The sequence below is a fragment of the Zonotrichia leucophrys genome, chromosome 9 (genome assembly GCF_028769735.1).
Source record: "Zonotrichia leucophrys gambelii isolate GWCS_2022_RI chromosome 9, RI_Zleu_2.0, whole genome shotgun sequence".
In the NCBI taxonomy this organism is placed as follows: Eukaryota; Metazoa; Chordata; class Aves; order Passeriformes; family Passerellidae; genus Zonotrichia; species Zonotrichia leucophrys.
In genome coordinates this window covers 7176890-7196094 of record NC_088179.1, presented here as the reverse complement: position 1 = coordinate 7196094, position 19205 = coordinate 7176890, and the positions used below count along the sequence as shown (strand labels likewise).

At 44.1% G+C, this 19205-nt stretch overlaps 1 protein-coding gene across 3 annotated transcripts in view; it reads right to left on the bottom strand.

Annotated features, from left to right (window-relative positions):
* Positions 1-17815, bottom strand: part of PXYLP1 (2-phosphoxylose phosphatase 1) — a 47656-nt gene extending 29841 nt beyond the window's left edge. Inside the window, exons 1-3 of one of the 3 annotated variants that reach the window (XM_064721499.1) lie at positions 16747-17374; positions 15745-15925; positions 3158-3289 (exon numbers count right to left, since the gene is read on the bottom strand). In XM_064721499.1, the coding sequence (XP_064577569.1) occupies positions 3158-3236 (79 nt within the window). In that variant the 5' untranslated portion in view covers positions 3237-3289; positions 15745-15925; positions 16747-17374. Of the gene's footprint in view, positions 1-3157; positions 3290-15744; positions 15926-16746; positions 17375-17734 lie in introns of those variants that run through there. The other 2 variants (XM_064721500.1, XM_064721501.1) reach the window with 2 other exon arrangements.
* Between the last annotated feature and the right edge of the window lie 1390 nt (positions 17816-19205).

Below are 19205 nucleotides of genomic sequence, written 5' to 3'. Positions count from 1 at the left end.
AAACATCACAACAGGGGACAGAGTTTTCTATCAATCCTGGGTTCATCCCCAGCTACCAACACTGAAGATTCTGAGGTCCTACCCTGGGGTTGCTTTCCCCAGCACTTTTCTCCTTGTGTCTGAACTCAAGATGTGACAACTATCAGCTCTGAAACAAATGCCTCAGGAGTTTGTCTTACAAGCAAGGACAGACTGACTGGGACTGCTCACATGACCACCACGACCTCCACCTCATGAGCTGCAGAAATCACTGCTCACAAAGCAGTCCCAGGTCCTTCCCAGCACAGCACATTGAAGTCAACCAGCATCCTTTTCTGTTTGACTGGGGGGCAAACTGCTGCAAGCAATTCCTGAACCCTCACAGCTGAAGCAGGAGCCAGACTGTGACCTTGTCAGCCAGCCCAGTGTGGGCTGTTTGTAATATTGAGTCAGAACCTACAGAAAAACAGCTGAGCTTGCCCTTTACTACTCCCTTTGCTTCAGTCAGCTAAAATTCACAAGTCTGGCTTCAAATGCCACAGTTCCACATGTGGATAAGAGGGATAAAATATCAAGCACTTACAAGAGTTATGCTCTGCTCTAAAGAAGTTTGAAAATAGAAGACATGTACCACTTGTATAAGTATACATTTAGTGTTACTGTTTTGCTTTTATAAACAAATTTATCACAGAAAGGAACAGACATTTTCAACATTTCATGCTTAGAAAAGCAGTAGCATATTTTAAAATTACCAGCCCTCCTCCACAAAGCTGTGCACTGCTTGCTAACAGAGATTCACAATCTCACAACAGCATAAAACATTCATTTCCACTCCAAATGCTTCAGGAGGTACCTCCCTTTTAACAAAACAAAATAAATCAGTGGCTTGGGCATTTTCCTGAGTCTAAATGTATAAACACTCATTTTCATTCCATGAACATAAACCATATCATCAATCATTTAGGCCTAAGATCAACACCAACCACTGACCCAGCACCACCAAACCATGACCCCAAGTGCCACATCTACATGTCTTTGAGATGCCTCCAGGGATGGTGGCTCCACCACTGCCCTGAGCAGTCTGTTCAATGCCAAACCACCCTTTTGGTGAAGACTTTTTTCCTAATACTCAATATAAACCTCCCCTGGCACAACTTGAGACTATTTCCTCTTGTCCTGGGAGAAGAGACTGATCCCCACCTTGTACAACCTCCTTTTGGGTAGCTGTGGAGAGTGATAAAACCCCCTGAGCCCCCTTTTCTCCAGGCTAAACACTCCCAGCTCCCTCAGCCACTGCTCATCAGACTTGTGCCCCAGACCCGGCACCAGCTCCACTGGGGAATTGCTCCAGTTCTCAGTGTCTGCCTTGTCATGAGGGGCCTGTAGCAGAATGTTCTGCCTAAGTGGGGGTAAAACAGCTCAAATTTTACCCTATTTGCAAAGAAGCTGTAAGTGCTGGATGGAGAAGGAGGGATTCATGCTAATTTAGGTGTTGAAGAAAGCTGAGACCAGCCAGACTCACCAATCCCAAAGTTCAACAGTTATTCTGAGGATGTGAAAAATCAGTGCTTCCTGACAGAAACAGGCACTGATGAGGCTGTGACAAAGTTCCTGATAAAACAACAACAAGTGCTAGCACTGTAACTCACCTGAAGCTGCAGGGTGCCCAGCTGGCACAGCTCACCTGGAAGCACAAACTGATCCAAGAGGGTTTTGGTTTTGCTCTGGAGATGGACTTTGCTGCAAGTTTGGACCAATTGCTCTACATCCTGAAGCTGGCAGAAGTTAAAGTATCAGGCTACCTGGATGTCTTGGCTCCCAGCAGACTGTACTGCAGCTCTCTTGGAGTAAAGGTCTCTGTGTCAGTGTTGATATTGGCACTGAGCTCCACCTTGGCTGCCTCAGCAGCTTACATGCTTTTTAAAGCACTTCTCAAACATCCTTATCTCTAGCAGAAATGTTATGTTCTAATTAAGCAGAAAATCATTTTATCTTTAGATGAAATGTGATTCACTCTCCTAAATGCCTACCTCCTCATCTCTAAATAAAACTCATTTAGTTAACAATTCAGTTTCATGTTTCAGCTGCAGCTCCTCCAGGACCTTCCCCCTATGCACAATTCAGAACCAACCCTAGAGCATCAAGGACAGAGCTGTAACGAGCCTAAAGGGCAAAACAAGCTGCAATCAGACCCCTGGCTGGTGCCCAGAGGAGCCTGAAAAAGCAGCTCAGAGCCACAGGTCCCTTTATGACGTGTAGATGAGTTTAAGCACACTAAAATAACAACAGAAAACCACAAAGTTTTTCACCTTCTCTCCCTCCCTTTTTTAAAGTCATCTGTGCAAAAGACACATTCTAATTCTAATGTAACCTTTCGGGTTTGGGGGCTTTTTCACTGGGCAGAAAAAAGCACAGCCCAGAAGGACTGTGCTCAGTAAAACACAGTGAAAGATGGCAAGAATAACAAAGAATGTTATCCTATCCTACCCTATGGACTGTACTTTTGCTTGCCTTCTAACAGCAACTCACTACATTGCTGTGCATTAATTGGTACAGACCACTTTAACACAAAACATGGCTTTATCTGTAAATGTTCTCTCTGCTGCAGCAGGTGACAATCAGGGACAGGGCACAGTGCCCATCTGTCACCCACACTGCCCCTCTGAAGCACAACACAATTTATCTGCTCCTGAACAAACCACCCCCTTCTGACGAACCAATCCAACTGCCTGAAGTTCCCTGATGGGAGGGTACAAATCAGGAGAAGTTCCAGCACTCAAACCTCTCACAGCAGTTTCCTAAATCCCATCTGGTCTGATGCAATGTAAAATAGGAATTGCAGCAGTTTTCACTCCCATGTCGTTTGCCTACTTTCATGGAAGGATTCAATCACACTCAATTACTCAACTGCACTACAAAATGCAGATTTTTTTTTTTTAATACAGTAGCCTGATTTGAACTCTCTAGATTGTATAGATTCCTACACAGCACACAAAACTGTTTTTTACTTTTTTGGAAAACAAGCAAACAAAAATTCTTACAAACAAACAAACAAAAAACCAAAATAAACTCCAAGTATTTCAATAAAGAGAGAATGCTTAAACAACATGTAATCATGGCAATTTTTAAACACACCTACAGAGTCCCATATATGGAAAACAAACATGAGGACACTTACAGAACTGCAGACTGAGGCTCAGAAAGGCTAACAGGGCTGCCAAGGCCAGCAAGAACAGAAAGCGGTTTCGGAAAAGCATTATTATTCACTCTGCTCACTCCTCATGGTTTCATCTTCAGATATCTCTGGTTCCTGCAATCAACAAAATAGAGGCAAATTATATTTCAGATGTGGAAGAACCAGTTATTCTATAAAGGCAAGCACACAAGGTAATTTAAATTAGCAACAACAGAATGGAGAAGCTGCCTTCACCCCAAAAATAGGATTAACTGTATTTCCACAACAAAACTTTCAGGTAAATAAAAAATATTTCTATTTTCCATAAAATTAGGCCAGTTTCTGCTAACACAGGGTTAATACTCACATTCACAATTCTTAAGATAATAAAGAGTATTAAAGCTGTCAGTCCCACTACACAGTAAACAAAATTTAATAAAGCCTCAGCAGTTGTTACTCACTGCAAAAATAAAAATACAAAAAAACCCAAAAACAAGCCCTCTCTTGAAAACATCCAAACACACTTTTCCTTGCAAAATAACATTCTGAAGAGTATAGAATTTGCTCAAGTGCCCTGTTTTCACAGATGTACACTCTCCTGTGGAAAACTGCCCTAAATAAGGATGAGAGGGGTTGCTCTCCCCCCTTACATGCCTTTTTTTTCTTTAAAAAAAAAAACCAGCTGCTCTTATGTGCAAGAGATGCCTCCTCCTAGCACTGACAGTGTGCTGCAGGAAATTGGTTAGTCTTGAAATAAATCTCCTGAGATTCCCAGATCCTTTGAACTGAGTTCTGTTTATGACAGAACATTCAAACCTGTTGACAGAAAGTAACTTTTCTTTCCCCTCCACCGTTTCTTTTCGGCCCAGAACTTATTTCCTAACAGAAAGAGGCCTCTCTTTATCTCTCCTGCTTTTGAGAATGACAAGTCTTACATACACGTGTAATTACGACACATTTGCTTACCAAAACTCTTCTGGACTCCAAAAATGAACCATCTTAGATTTTAATCTCTGAGTGCTGATAAATCTACAACTTCAAAATTCTGATTTTTTTCTACACCATTCCCTCCCCCTCCAGTTAATTTTCTTACTGATATTTAAAAAGGTCTCAGGAATTACTGAACTTATTTCATCCACTGGGGCTGGTATTGAAAAGAGTTGTGTGATTGCAGTAAGTGAAATCCATTATCCATTATATACATTTTGCAGGACTGAGGGCTTTCCAACTCATTTTACTTGGACAACTACCTTTACAGCTTTTGGAAACTGCGGAAAAAAGGAAAGATCTGGAGATTCTGAGAAGCAAGAAACCAGAGTCATTACAGTATTTTTCCCAAAGGCTAACAGCACCACAAATGGAATGTGCAAGCAGTAATAAAAATAAAGGAAAAAGAGAAGGAGGGGGAAAGTTGGAAGGAACAATTTTTAACAGTTCTCAATTTCAAAAAAATCACAGATCATCCTGGAACATCCTAGCGAAGGGCAGGCAGAAGCAAAATTGAACTACACACTGCAATTCAACAAAGCTGTGAAAGATAGAAGGTAAAAGGATTAGTGTATGCCAAACACCAGGAGAGAATAAAGCAGTTCAACCAAACAGATGGGACAACAGAAGGAACCACAGGAAAAAGCAAAAAATAGACTTAGCAGGAAGGAGAAGGTAAAATCTTTTAAAAAGCTCTCAGGAACAAGAGGTCTTGTGCACAGTCTACACAGATTAATACTGTTGTTGCACAAAATAAAGCTGCCACAAAAAAGAAAAATTAAAGACTGAAAAATAGGAGATCTTACACAATTCATACTAGCAAAATGTTTTCCTGATTAAGCTTAATGAGCTTTAAGCCTTAATTGCAAGATCAGAAGCTTTAAAACATGGAGTGTGAAAGGCATCATTCAATAAATTACAAAGTGGAAAGATTTTTCTTTTGAATACACTTTGGCTTGCTAACAAATTAAAAGTTGCTCTGTTGTGACTTATGAGGCATAGGAAGAGCTCCTGCTGAGAAGCTGTTAATTAAAAGCCTGTCAACACAATTTGCCATCAGCTCCTCCTCGGCAAGAAGCTGCAGGGAAGCAGGTGAAGGGATGTGAGACAATCCTGGAGCCTCTGCTCCTCCAGGCTGCCACACGAGGAGCACAATAACCATTCTGGACACTCACTGAAGGGAGCATTGCTACGCTAAAAATGATAAAATGAGGCCTGGAGAGGGAAGAAATAAAGGCAAACCAACACAAAACTATTCTTACATGCAGATGAAACAAAACAAACCACAGAGCAGAACACAGCTGGGTGTGCTGGACAGACCATCAGAGAGCAGGAGCAGTGCAGAGCATCCCCTCCCTGCTAAGCTGACTTTCAGGCACTGCTGATCCTCACCTGTTTACCCAGACAGAGTGCTGCAGGTCCTGCCCAGCCCCAGCATCTCCACACCATGAGGGGATGGTTCCATCCACAGCACGGGCAATCCCACAGCAGCGCCTGCCTGGCTGCAGGAACATGGCTCAGAGCCAGGGAAGCACCCACTGCTTTTGGAGGGCACACAGCACCACAGTGAGGGGGCACTCAGTGCCAGGAGCAGCAGCTCCTGCCCAAAATGCAGTGATTGGTGCTCATCTCTGAGACAGGGAGGTTTAGATTGGATATTAGGGGAAATTTCTTCAGAGGCTGCCCAGAGCAGGGGTGGAGGCACCATCCCTGGAGGGATTTAACAGACCTGAGGATGTGGTGCTCAGGGACAGGGTTTGCTGGTGGCTTTGGCACTGCTGGGGAACAGCTGGACTTTACCTTTTCCAACCTACACAATTCCACAGTTTGTTTCTATAAATGCAGTACTTGATAAAGATGACTTTAACAACTCCAAACATTTCAGTCACACTAATTTTAAATGTGGCACACTTAAACAGTTTAGAAAATCATAAGAATAGTCATTAATAAAGCATCCTACACTGAAATGCAGCTAAGTAAAAGGCTCCGTCTCAGTCACCTTTTGCAGCATACCTACCTACATACCTATCCACAGAGTGGAACTTTTCCTTTTAAACACAATCCAAAATCTCAACTCATCAAAACATGCCAGAATGACTCACAGCACTCAGAGCACCCTCAGTATTTACCTAATCTCACACAAGTGCTGGTGGAAGGTGTTATTGCATGCTCACACCAAGGTAAAAACAGCCTTATGGTTGAAGGCCAGCCCAGGGAGTCAGGAAAAATTAGGAACTAGCCAGAAATGCTGGGAGAGAGGCAGGCAGCCTGCACCCAGAGCAGCTGGCAGCACCAACCTACACTGTGCTCAGCACTGGAGGGGCACTGCCAGCCAGGGCATCACACAGAGCCTCCCCCTGGCAGCAACAGCAACTCAGCACACCAGAGACAAGGCATTTCCTGACTGGCTACACTTTTGTTTAAGTCAGGCCCTGAAAATAACTTTACATCAATGCTTTCAAAGCACTTGTGAGATTATATGAGACAGTAAACCAGCACTGCCAAACTCCTGTGCCAACTGACTGATGCTGTTACATCCTCTAAATCACCAGCATCATCTATAATACAAACCTACTCTCCAGCATGAAGCACAAGCACAGAATTATACTGACTCACCATGACAGCTTAAATGAGTTTACTTGATTAAAACAGCATGTCTCCATAAATAATCAATAGTACTCCTCAAAGTCTGCCTCAATAAAATTACTGTATTTATCTGAGGTGCTGCATCAAAATGACATTGTCTACTGAAACATAAGAGAGCAAAAGTGGTCACAATGAAAAAACAGCAAAGACAAATGGAGACTTTGCCCCAAAAGGAAGGCAGTGCTCAGTGTGTACATAACTGTGTGCCAAAGACAGAGAAAAGTGCATTTTGGAGCGAGCTCATAGAGTGTGGGAGGGAGAACAAAAAGCCCACAGACAATATAAAGTTGATTTGGAGTAACATTCACAGGTAGTTTTAGAAAAGAATAACAGAGGGACCCACCCCTAAGTCTGATACCTCTACACTGCATAAGAGATTTTAACTATCATTTCTTTGTGATGTATCCTTTGCCTTTCATTTGCATCTGTAGGCTCACTTTTTGACAAAGCCTGTTTTGAAGGCATCTGAAATAAAGGTGACAGCTCCTGATACAGTTATAATGAAAAGTTCTGCCTTGACTTTGACTTTAACCCGTGATTCTCCACCAACCATTTCCCAGACACTGGGCAGCAGCCTACCAGGCACATCTTTCATCTACTCCCAAGTCCAGCCCCCAGACAACTTCAGACAGTGAGCTCATACTCTTGAATTAGCAAGTACAGAAAACAGTTGTGTCAGCAAATGGCACAAGCCAAACCCTTTCTTTGGCACTTTGCAAGTGATTTGCATTTTTTTCCGGCAAGAATGCAAAGCAGTGGCCGGGATTTTCTGGCTATGACCAAATGTACCACAGTTATAAAGATCCATGGCAAGAACCAGAACAGAGTCAAATGGAAACATGCAGCAGAACCAATTCCCTGGTCAGCACGACCTGCTTGGTTACTGATGCTTGTAATTGTCACAGTGAGGAAACCCTCACAAAACCCCTGCAGTCACTGTAGCAGCAGCAATTTAAATTGAACATATGATCCCTGCAACACTGAGGGTGCATTTTGCACAGCATCACAAAGTAACACAGCATCTGGGATACTGTTCAGCACAATTCTCCATTTCCCCATTGGAAAAAAACAAGAAACACTTTTTTTTTAAAAAAAAAAAGCATTTAAGCAAAATAGGTCACAACACTTGGTGCAAATAAATGCATTTCTAAAAAGAGTAAAACTGGCTCATCATTGAAAATATGAAATAAAACCTCCTCAGTAGTGTTATTCGTGTTAGCCCTCCCACCCCATGAATTTAACTGGAAGTCAGTAACCACAGGACAGACAAAACTCAACTGAAAGTACAAACAGGTCAGCAGCCTCATGAAACAAAAACAAACAAAAAACCACACACACAAAAAAACCCCCAACACCTAAGTGAAGATAAATAAGTCCTGATAAAAAAGGCAATTTGTACCACTCCACAAGTAGAGCATGGAAACATCACGAAGCAGTGCCTGTCCAATAGAGCATGGCTACATGTTAATATGTAAAAACTAATAGTTACTTATAAGATAATTTTATTTTTTAATTACTTAACATTTTACCAACAAGTATCTGATTTAAAAAGAAAAACGGCTAAGACACCGAAGTTTAACCTATTTTAGCACATGACAACAACCACATCCAAATTTTTCTTGTCTTTGTTTGCAAGTTTCCTCCTTACCTAGGCATTTCCAAGATCCCCACAGTGGCACAGCTGGTCCTGCACAGTGCAGAGCTATTGCATGGCCCAGCAGTACTGCCCAGCCTTTCAGGAGAGCAGCATGAGCTCCCATTTCACACAAGGCAAGGGATCAGAGATCTTACTTGAACAATTCTGCCCCTCTGCACAGCACTCACCTTCCCTGTGCAGCAGATTTGCCCCTGAATTCAGTAAGCCTGATGAGTGCTGAGCACACAGAAGTGAGGAAGGGACCCCCAGCCAGGCTGAACACTGACACACCTCAAAGATAATCCACTGCTCTCAAAATACAGGGTTCCCTTGACTCCAAAATCGGAGCTTTTAAACCTCAAGGTACACAAGCACAAACTGGTGAACACTTTAAACACCTCTTCCTCCTAAGCAGCTTTCAAGTTTGAGCAGGACTCTCGTAAAGTTCTACACTGGAAAAGCCACCTTCAGTTTCCATCCCTCAGAGGGCTTTCCTTCTTCTCATTTCTGTCCTACTCAGTCACCATCAGGAGCTGCCTTCTCTCAGATGCCAGAGCAGAACAAGTGTTTGCACAGTTTGGGTTTGCATTTCATTTTGCCAGACTAAATCCTTTAGAATGTATTTGTTTTACTGAACTTAGAACCCACCAGTCTATCAATCTCCTGAAACTGGCCAATAAATAGAGTCACACAGAGACATCTATGTTCAAGTTTTGTGCATTAATGTTATAGTTAAGGCAGTGTAACCTTAGAACACTGGAACTATTCTTTATTTCATTGGAAATTGATTTATTCTGCAGCCAGAAATCTCTCAATTTCTGGAATTTCAATTCATCAATTTTCTGATGAAATGATGCTCACGTTATCTTGAACAAACATAAGTGAGTAAAAAAGAAAAAGGCATGAGAACTGTTAAAAAAGCATGCAAGTATCTTGAAGTGTTGGATTGTAATTGGCTTTCTCACCCTTGCATAGCAAACCATTTAGGTGTGTCATCTTACCTCCCTGTACTCTGACCACTGATTGTCTTGCAAAGAAACTTCTAAAACCAAATGCTTCTGAAAACTCAAACAAGTACTTTTGGAAGAAATGCCATAATTGTGAGTTGCAAATACCCTTATAAACACTTGAATACCAACACTGGGATGTTTTTTTAGACCAAGCACAAGAATTTCTGGAACGAAGTCACTAAACAAGATCAGCACTGCAGCTTCTACATAATCTGTGGTTCCTAGAACTATTAATAAGAAAAATCTAAGTAAATACATGAATTAGAGATGAAAACCATAGTTTCAAAACATAAGGTACTATAAATATCTGATTCTTTGGGGATTAAGTCATTGTCCCAGAACACTCTTTTCCTTCTCCATGCTCTCTGCTATTCCTAGAATTATCAGTATATGTGAGAGAAGTTCTCAACAGTTGCAATTCAAATACTATTTCCAGATCCTGTACATCCTTTCATTAAAAATAAATAAATAAACCCACTATAAATTCAGTCTCCTGTTCTCCAGAACACTTTTCCTTTAGAGACCCAGCTTGGAGCCAGCTTGCTGCCTTTGTGCCCAGGCTCTGGCAGCACCCTGACAGCAAAGGCATTTTTGCTCCTACCAGCTTCACTGGGCTGTTTACACAGAATATCCAGTGTTCCCATCAGCCAGGACACAGGCATGACATGCCCCTGCCTGGAGGAACCTAACAAAAGTCTAAATTAGCTCTGACAGTAAACAAAGGGAAAAGGCAGGGCTGCGCATAGAAACAATTATGGAATGTTTATTCCAAGCTGTCTGCAGAGTCCTTTATGTTCTGCTTTCTCACAGATTTAGACATCTGTTTAGACCAGAGGACAAAACAGTGGTTCAGCAGCAAAATTCACACTTGCCAGCTCACACATGCTCTCCCTTTTGGTTCATACTTTTAGTCACTGATGCTATGCATCACTTCACTCTGGGGGCTCAGAGCCCACGTGGGAACCTCCAAGCCTGAGCTCTGCTCCCCAGCATGGAAAACACCCAGGAAAGCTGCACACAGCACCCAGAGGAACCTCTGAACTCCTCCCCAGAGATGCCTGCTTGGCACAGGCAGTGCTGCTCTAAGGGCTCCGAGTGCAGCACAATCCCTGAAGAAGGATGTGGGTTTGAATCTGAAGCTGCATTTTGGACAGAACAAGATACAGCATGAACTGCTTCCCTCAGACCACAGAGAAGCTTCTCTGGTGTGTTCCAGTCTACCAATAAAATCCAAACTATAATAAAATATGTCAAATTACAAAGCCTTCAACAGAGTTCAAACAACTATGGATCACAAGCCATTCCCTTGTTTAAAAGTCAGACTTCATGGCATACCCAAATCTTAACTATTGAAGAGACCACTGCAGTTCCTTTGCTAGCTTAAAACCTCTTCTCTTATTTTCATATTCCTTTTATGACTTGCTGAAAGTCCCCATGCTTTGGCCTTTGGTTTTCCAGCTATGACTTTATAGGTTTCACATGGTTTACTCACTTGAACAGCAAATGGAGCTCATTAAATACTTCCAGGAGTAGGTGTCCTTAATTTTGGTTTCTTTTGGCCCACATAAACCCTTAGCTCAAGAAATTCCCCAGTTCAGACAAACTTTTCAGTAAGTGTTTTGATCTGGCTTTGCTTATCTCCTTTTGTTTGGAAATAAGATCAATGTCCTACACTACTGTGTGGAAGTCTTAAAAAACTTGAAGTCAATACCAACCCATCAGTCCAGCACAGCACTTTGGAGGCTCTGCTTGAACCAAATTTTAATACCCAGGAAATTCTGTCAGAACTCTGTGTTGTGCACTTCAGGAATGCCCCCATATTCCTACTCCTTTTCCTATGTAATACTAGGTCATACAAACCTCTGAACTGCAAAGAAAGTAAAAACAAAAGCAAAGGAAGTTATTTCACTTCCTTAAAGGAAACTGAGCGACTCTATTTTAACATTATTATGAAACTTGAAGGAAACCTTATGATTTTGATGGCTCCAGGCCAGAACTGAATATTAACTGGCAGCAAAACCATTCTAGAACATAGAGATAATTAAATAATTCTTAAAAAACAGCACCAGAATGTAATTATTTTAAACTTACTGTTTTAAAACCATACACCATATGCTCATAACTATAAGCATAGATCCTAATCACCCCCAGATCAGCCAGTGGCTGATCAGATAACATCACAGCTCAAAAAAAGCACACAAAGGCAAAGCAGTTAACATGTTTAAGTCATTAAATGATTTTTGGGGTTTGTTTTTAAGGTAAGGTTTTACTTTTTACAGTTTTAATTGTTTGAACAACTCCATCTCCTGCTATAACACCCCTGTGCATGTTTCCTGAGCCTCCCTCTGCCCCAGTGTCAGGGGCTCTGTCCTGGGGCAAATAACTTCTTCTGGCACTAACTTTGAAAGTAAACATTGCAGAGATGCACTCAAAGCTAGTTGTGATCAACCAAGGAAGACAAGCTGAATAAACAGATCAGTGAAGAAAGCTCATAAACACACAAAAATGCTTATTTTCCCAGAATAAGTCAAATTTATCCCATGTAATGTTCAAGATGATGTTACCATTGAGGACAGTATTTTTCACTGCTTGTCAGCTCTTCCATTCAGGTTAGATTTGATTTCAGATTGTGATCTGAGTTCCCAAATCTGTACTACTTTTAATTCCAAATGACCTTATACTGGGTCAGTTTATACCCTAGCTCACACAGACACATGCTGCTGGTGGAAGTTACACACCCACAGTCCTCAGGGGCCGCACAGGTTGATTTGCTCACAGTATCCAAACTGAATGGATTTGGGGACACTTTCTCTCTTCAGCCCACTCTCCATCCTGCCTTGTGTCCCATCTTCAGCTGGTCCTTCACTCATCCTTGGGAAAACTGCCAGAATCTGAACCCAGTGTCCCAGCCATTCCCCCCGAGCTGTCAGGGGGAAATGCACCACTCACCACTCTCACCCTAAAATTCACCATTTTACATCTGCTGGCCACCAATGAGAGCTTTCCAGGCAGTAAAACACCATTTTACTAAATTAGCTTAATTACAGATGTGGGAAATGGCAGTGCAACAATCTGGTAAGTGTTGCAAGAGGGATGGAAGGGATGACATTGGTTTTTACCCATCACATTTCTACACTATCCTGTCCTTGTGTTCAAGCTATATTTTGACCCTCATCCCAAAAGATTTTTCTTCTGCCTATAGCCCTGCATGAGATCTGTTCCATCCTGGTTTTATATGTCAGGTCACCCAAGACTTCCATATTCAACCACTTCCACAAAACCTCAAAGATTCAAAATTACAGGGCAGATACACACTTGTGTTCCAAATGGAAAACTTGTGCTTCTCCATACATCCTACTATTACCCACTGCAACTCATACTGGAGAGAGAAAAAAATAAAAAGATTAAACATACTTTCTTCAGCCGTTTTGTCATCTTCCTGCAATCTAACCCCAGAACGGTGATTACACAGATGCATTAGCACACAGTCAGCATTTTCTGCTGCCCTTTCCTCCCCACAGCACTCTGCACAGCTGCCAGCTCGCCTGGCTGCTGGAGAGCTGAATGGGGAATAACACAGGCAGCAAACTGGGAAAAGTGCCATGCTGCTGGCAAAAGGGCATGCCTGGCTCTTCCCTGGATCCTCATGGCAGCAGCACAAGCTAACCACTAGGAACACATCATCTCACAGAGAGAGACAGCTGAACACACAGGTGCAGACAGGAGAGTTATTGCTTCAAAAGGAAAAATAAAAATAGGTTTAGGTAAACAGCGCTGGCATTAAACATCATGTCCCAGCATTTCCTTGGAAAAGCCCTTTGGCTACAATTCTGTTGCTTTATTTGCTTAGCTGTTCTACATTTTATCAGCCCACAGAAGCTCCTCATGAAGGTACCCAAAGGTCTTCAGAGAAAGACAAGGCTGTGTTCAGGCTCAGGAGCCATCAACAAACCAACACCACAACCACAGAGAATAATGCATGAGAAATGCAGGGCAAAGTGCAAGAATCACTCTGTCCCTTTAAGAGTGATGAAGCACTGAGGGTACCAGCTGTGTGTCTGCAGGGTCCCCATCAGCACTGCCAGCATCACAAGGGACAGCACAGCACCCTCCACCCCCGGGTAACGGGGACATTGATCAGTGCACACCCTGACACACAGCTGTGCTGTCTCTGGCTTTATTTTCACAAAGGAAACCATCAGTGTGACAATTTCAGGGGAAACTGACTTCATTCTTGGTTCACGCTGAAGTTTTGGGTGTCTGTAGAAGCTATGAATGGATCAGTTGAAAAACAGCCCCTGATGAGCATTTCCAGACAACCATTCTGAAAGTGCTCACCATGTGGCACAAACAAATAAGCCTAATTATTCCAGCTTCCAAAAATCAGTTAAGAAATATGCCAGCTGTCTAGCTTTTCAAAACCCAGTTTACTTCTCTAATCAATGTGAAATAGCCTGTCAATCTTGCTCTGAATCCTCTGCCTGTCATCAGAACCACTTAGAGCCTAATCACACACTTACCATCTACCTTTGTAGCCCTCCTGGCAAATGTTTCTATTATCAGCTTGCACAATGCAGAAAAAAAAATAAAGCTCTTTCTTGCTGCTCAGGATGAACCATTACATTGATGATTCAGGCATTATCTGTTTTTTCAAAAAGAATTGTAAATGCCATTTGTCACAGTACACCTTCCCACTCTTGTATTTCTTCACTGAACAAGAAAATGCCTCACCCAGCTGTAATCAGAGAACATCTAATATTTTCAAGACAAATGAGAACATGAATCTTGAATTCTAACCTAAACCTAATGGAACAAAACAAGCCATGTGCTCTTACATTGACTTAAGTCAAGATTCATGTATCCTCCCCTACAAATTTTAGACAATAAAATTTCCCAAATTCTTCTGCCCTAAATAGTGTGCAAAGCTAAATGCTTGCTTCAGGGGACTGACTTTGGGATTCACCAAAGCCTGATTTTAACAGAATATGAAGCATGTCACAGTCTGCACAGCATTCCCAGTATCATCCTGGAAAACTGCTACAGAAACCTTCAGTCATCATCAGCCTTTGCACAGCTTTATGACCAACTGTTTCCTATTCTGTTTCTGTGTAACTTATGCCATACACTGGCCTACATTTCCATTCCCTGTCACAGAAAGCATTTTCAAAAACATGTAAAAGAAAATAAGAAAACATGCATTTTGAAGTACAATATTTTATCAGTAACGCAATATTTTAATACAAGTCCATTAAAATTACCATGACACTCAAACCCATGCAAGCAAAAATCTTGCTTGAAATCTACATCTAAGTCTCCTTCCAAGCATTTGACATTTCTTCCCTTTTTGCTCCAAAATTTAAGTTTTCTTTTTTGTATATAATTTACCACCCAAGCCAGAGTTTTTCAAATACACCCTTCTGAATGTGAATCCATGCTCACTCACTGCCTCCCTCTCCCAGGAAATCAAGATTAAAGGCTATATCCAAACACTTCCCAAATGTGAAGCACTGCTGGGACAGTTTTGACCCAAACTACATTTTTTGTCCAACATTTGGACTACTGAGGTTCTCTTTAAGCAGCTCTTTTCTCACCCTTGAGGCTGTTGTCTGGCAGCATTTGTGTGTGTGCTGCCCCAGTGCCACAATACCTTTCCCTGCACATTATTGATAACTATCTACCAGTAACTCCCAAAACTTTCCTGCCTTCTCTATAACATACTCCATCTTTAGTCTGCTCATACCTCCTACACCAAATGATTCTCTAAACAGCCAAAGCAGTAGCTGAGTATTTGGTGCACGTTCCCAAGCTCCATGAGAGAGCACCTTCATCCCTTTGGTAGAGGCAGGCTTGAAGGCTGCACCCTCTTGAACAATTAAAGTACCACCAGCTCCTCTGTGGCATCCATCATAAACCAAAAATCTAAATCATAAAGCATATGTTAGTAGGTGGATTAACATTTAATTCCTATGCTCATGTGATGTATGCTTGTGAGCAACACATATCTCACAGTGCTTCTCCACCCAATTAATTGCCAACATGTTATTGTTGGCCAAAAGATAAAATTGTGGGGAGATGAGGAGAATATGCAACTAGAACTGACCATAAATCCAGATAAAAGCCACACTTAGCACCACATTAATCCACCATTCATTCTTTGGGCAATAACATGCAGACACACTTAAGATACAAAGCCTTTGTATGTAAAAGAATCTTTTCTTTTCTTTTTAATATTTGCAGCTTCATCAGAAAAAGCATCCAAAAGTCTAGTTTCAAAGGTCTCCTATAAGATTGTGAAATAAAAAAAGACATACCTAAGAAACCTCACAGGACACTTTAGGTTTTGTTTGTCTAAGGAGGTTATGGTAAGTGTGTAAAAATACACACCCCCTTGTAAAACCATTGGATGAAGCACACTGCAGGGGGACAGTGATTTTGCACACCATGAAGCATTGCTTTTTGTGTTTCTTCAGTCCAAGATGCCCACCTCTAAAACTAGACCAAAAAAAAAAGAAGACAAAAGTAAGCTGTTAGAGAAGATAAAGCACCCAATTATGAAAATTCAACTATTTAAACAAGTTAAAGTTTTTTACAAGTTAAACAAGTTTTTAACAAGTCAAAGCCTGCAGCCTTACCCGAGGCACACCTCTACACAGGCACAGACACAGCCTCAGTTACACCAAAGCCATTTTACAGATCTGTTGTTGTCAGACCTTCCTATGACACCTCTGTCCCTCAATGCTTCCTTTGCCTCAGAACAGGAAGCTTATTCAGCACAGACTCAATTTTATAAATTAAAGTATAAAGTATATATACTATATATATAAGTAGTATTTCAGCACTACTGAGTTTACAAAACACAATCAAGATACTACAATTAAAAGCCATTAGAGAGGAGCATATGTGTTTTAACCATGTGCACTACTTGTAGTTACCTTTTTGAGAAGATTAAAATTAAGCAGCTTTTGCTTTTCATCTCACTCACACCCTCCCACTACAAGTTCTGTCTGAGCTAATCCTCCTTCTAGAGACGTCAAAACAGGGCATGAGTATTACAGCTACTTACTGCCAAAGTGTGCTGGTTTAATATCCCATTACTATTATAATACTGGCACAATAACTTATTATATGTGACAGCCTTTGCAGTTAGTCAAAGATAGAGCCACTTATTCAGTACTGACTTTTGCATCACATAAAAATATCTTTGTAAAATTTGTAGAAGAGAAAATTTAAGATCTGTATTCAGACGCCCATCTGAGACTATGATGCCCGACAAAATAAAAGGCTTTTAAAGTCATTACACATGCTTTTCCTACCCTGTAATTTCAAAGACTTTATGCAAAGTGATCAGTCCAGAAATTCAGGTTACAGTGTGTACAAATGTATTGTTTACTCCTTACTTCCCGGCTTTTTAAAACACACTTTCACAGAGTTTTGTGTTTTTTTAAGGGCCATGCTCTGCACAAAGGCCGAGACAATGTCCACCTCAGAGCACACTTCCCATGAGAAGCCCACGCTTGTCAAAACGCTCAGGGTTATTATTCGGGAACCTGCAGCACAGAAATACAATAAGAAGCCTGTTCAAGGTCCGAGAAATATCTAGGTTAAGTACATGCGATGCAAAGGATGCTGTGGGACACGCTAAAGACAGGCGGCATCAGGAAACAGGTGGATGCACGAAGTTACTCCACTCCGGCCACAGCGTATCCGCCAACAATGGATGGCAAGGGCCGGAACCCGGAGCAGCCTCGGTACCCGGAGAAGTGCAGGGACCCGGAGCAGAGCCGCTCCGGCCGTGCTGCCGCTCGCTGCCAGCCGAGGCGGGCACACGCGGGGACATGCAGGGGAACGAGCCCTGCCAGCCCCTGCCCTGCACCGCTCACACACACCGACACCAGCACCGGCTCGCACACGCACCGGCACCGGCTCGCACACGGCTCGCTGCCCGCGGGTCTCGCCCAGCCCGGGTCCGGCCGCGCTCCCGTCCGGGGCAGGGCTGCCGGGCTGACCGGCCCCGAGGCCCCGCCGGCCGAGCCCTCACCCGCCAGGCCGGCCCGGCCGAGGCTCCGCGCCCGCAGCGCTCCCGCCGCCCCTCCCGGAGCCGGGCACGGGCCGCACCCCCGCTGTCCCCGGGCGTCGGCAGCGATCGCCCGCCCGCTCCGCCGAGCCCCTACCGGGACAGCGGAGCACCGCGGACACAGCAGAGGCGTCCCGGGGCACCAGGCACAGCGCTCCCCGGCGGCGCGCCCCAGGCGCTGTCCCACCTGCCCGAGGGGCCCAGCCCCGCCCGCAGCCGCCGCTCACCTGCCTGGCCGCGCTCGGCACCTCCTCCCGGGCCCGCAGCTGGAGCCGCCGGAGCCGCCACGCCACGGCCGCGGCTCCGCGCCCGCCGAGCGCCCGGCCCACCCTGGCACCGCCCCCCCGGCCACGCCGCCCGCCCGCGCCCCCTGCCGGCCGCCGCCGCCCCGCCACCGCCCGGGCAGCTCCGCGCGGCACGGCCGCGACGGGACGGGACGGGCCGGACCCACAGCCGACGTGGGACGGGCCGCCCGCTGCCCCCCGCCGCATACGCGGCCCGCCCGCCGCGGAGCCGGGAAGGGTCAGCCCTCTAAGCCGCCTTCTTTCACAGCCGCAGCGGCGGAGAGCAGCGAGAGGCTCCGGCGCCAACAGCGGGCACCCAGCCCGGGTTCCCCACGCCCCAGCCCTGGTTTTCAACTTCCCGCTGCTTCTAGCTGGCAGCGTTGCAGAGGATGGCTGTCGGTTCCCGGAGATGCAGCTGGGCGCGGTGGGTAATGCCGCTGACTCCGCTGGCGCGTTCTGATTTCTGACTCACCGGGAGTACGGCTGGAAGCTGTCACGGCCCTTTGGAAGAAATGCCACAAATTTCAGTACAAAGATATAACAAACGGCTCTCCTGTGCAGCTGGTAAAAATGAATTCATTCCATAACTTGCACAGTAGTCACCAGGATTTGCTCCAAACAAAGCAGTTCCCAGCTAAGCAGCCTGTCCCCTCGCAGCAGCCAATTCTACCCCACTAGCAGGAGTGCTTGTTCAATCCTGCAACCTTTCAAATACACCAATTTTTCATGTATCCCTAAACCAGACCCTAAAATCAATTCTGCAGATTTGGGGAATGCCCTAATTCCCTTTACACACCTACTCTGGCATGTGGATGCAGAGCCTATGTGAATGCTAGGTGATCAAAAGTGATAGGAAAGATGTGTGCTAATGTCTTTACAAACAATTCGATGGGTGAAGGTATGGGTGTTAATGTCTTTGAAATGGGTCCTAATGTCTCTGCCAGCTTCAAAGAGCAGGTTCCTTACCTGGCCAAGACACCTGGACTCCTGGAACAGACAAGGGTCTGCACAAGGGTAAAATGCCAGGTTCAAGGGGGGAACGTGGGGTAAGTAAGCGGTTTGGGAAGGCTGAACCTCCCTAGCAGCTCAGCCAATGGGAAAGGAAGAGGGACACACACTGGGGGTTCAGGATAAAAGGGAGGCTGCATCCTCGAAAACCTCGAGAGAGAAAGTGGACTCTTTCCCTTTATTCGAATAAAGGCTCCTCTGTATGAAAAGCACGCTGCCTTTCCATAGAGTTATTTTCTATGCATTGTCACTAAAAATGTGGCACCAGCGTCTTTAGTTGCAGTAAGGAGACACCTTGAAGAATGTCTGTGGTTCTCACACTCCCATGGTTCTGCTTGCAGCCCTGGATACCCCTGCCAGCTTCCAACTGTGCTGTCACTGCTCTGCCAGATCACAGACACACTTA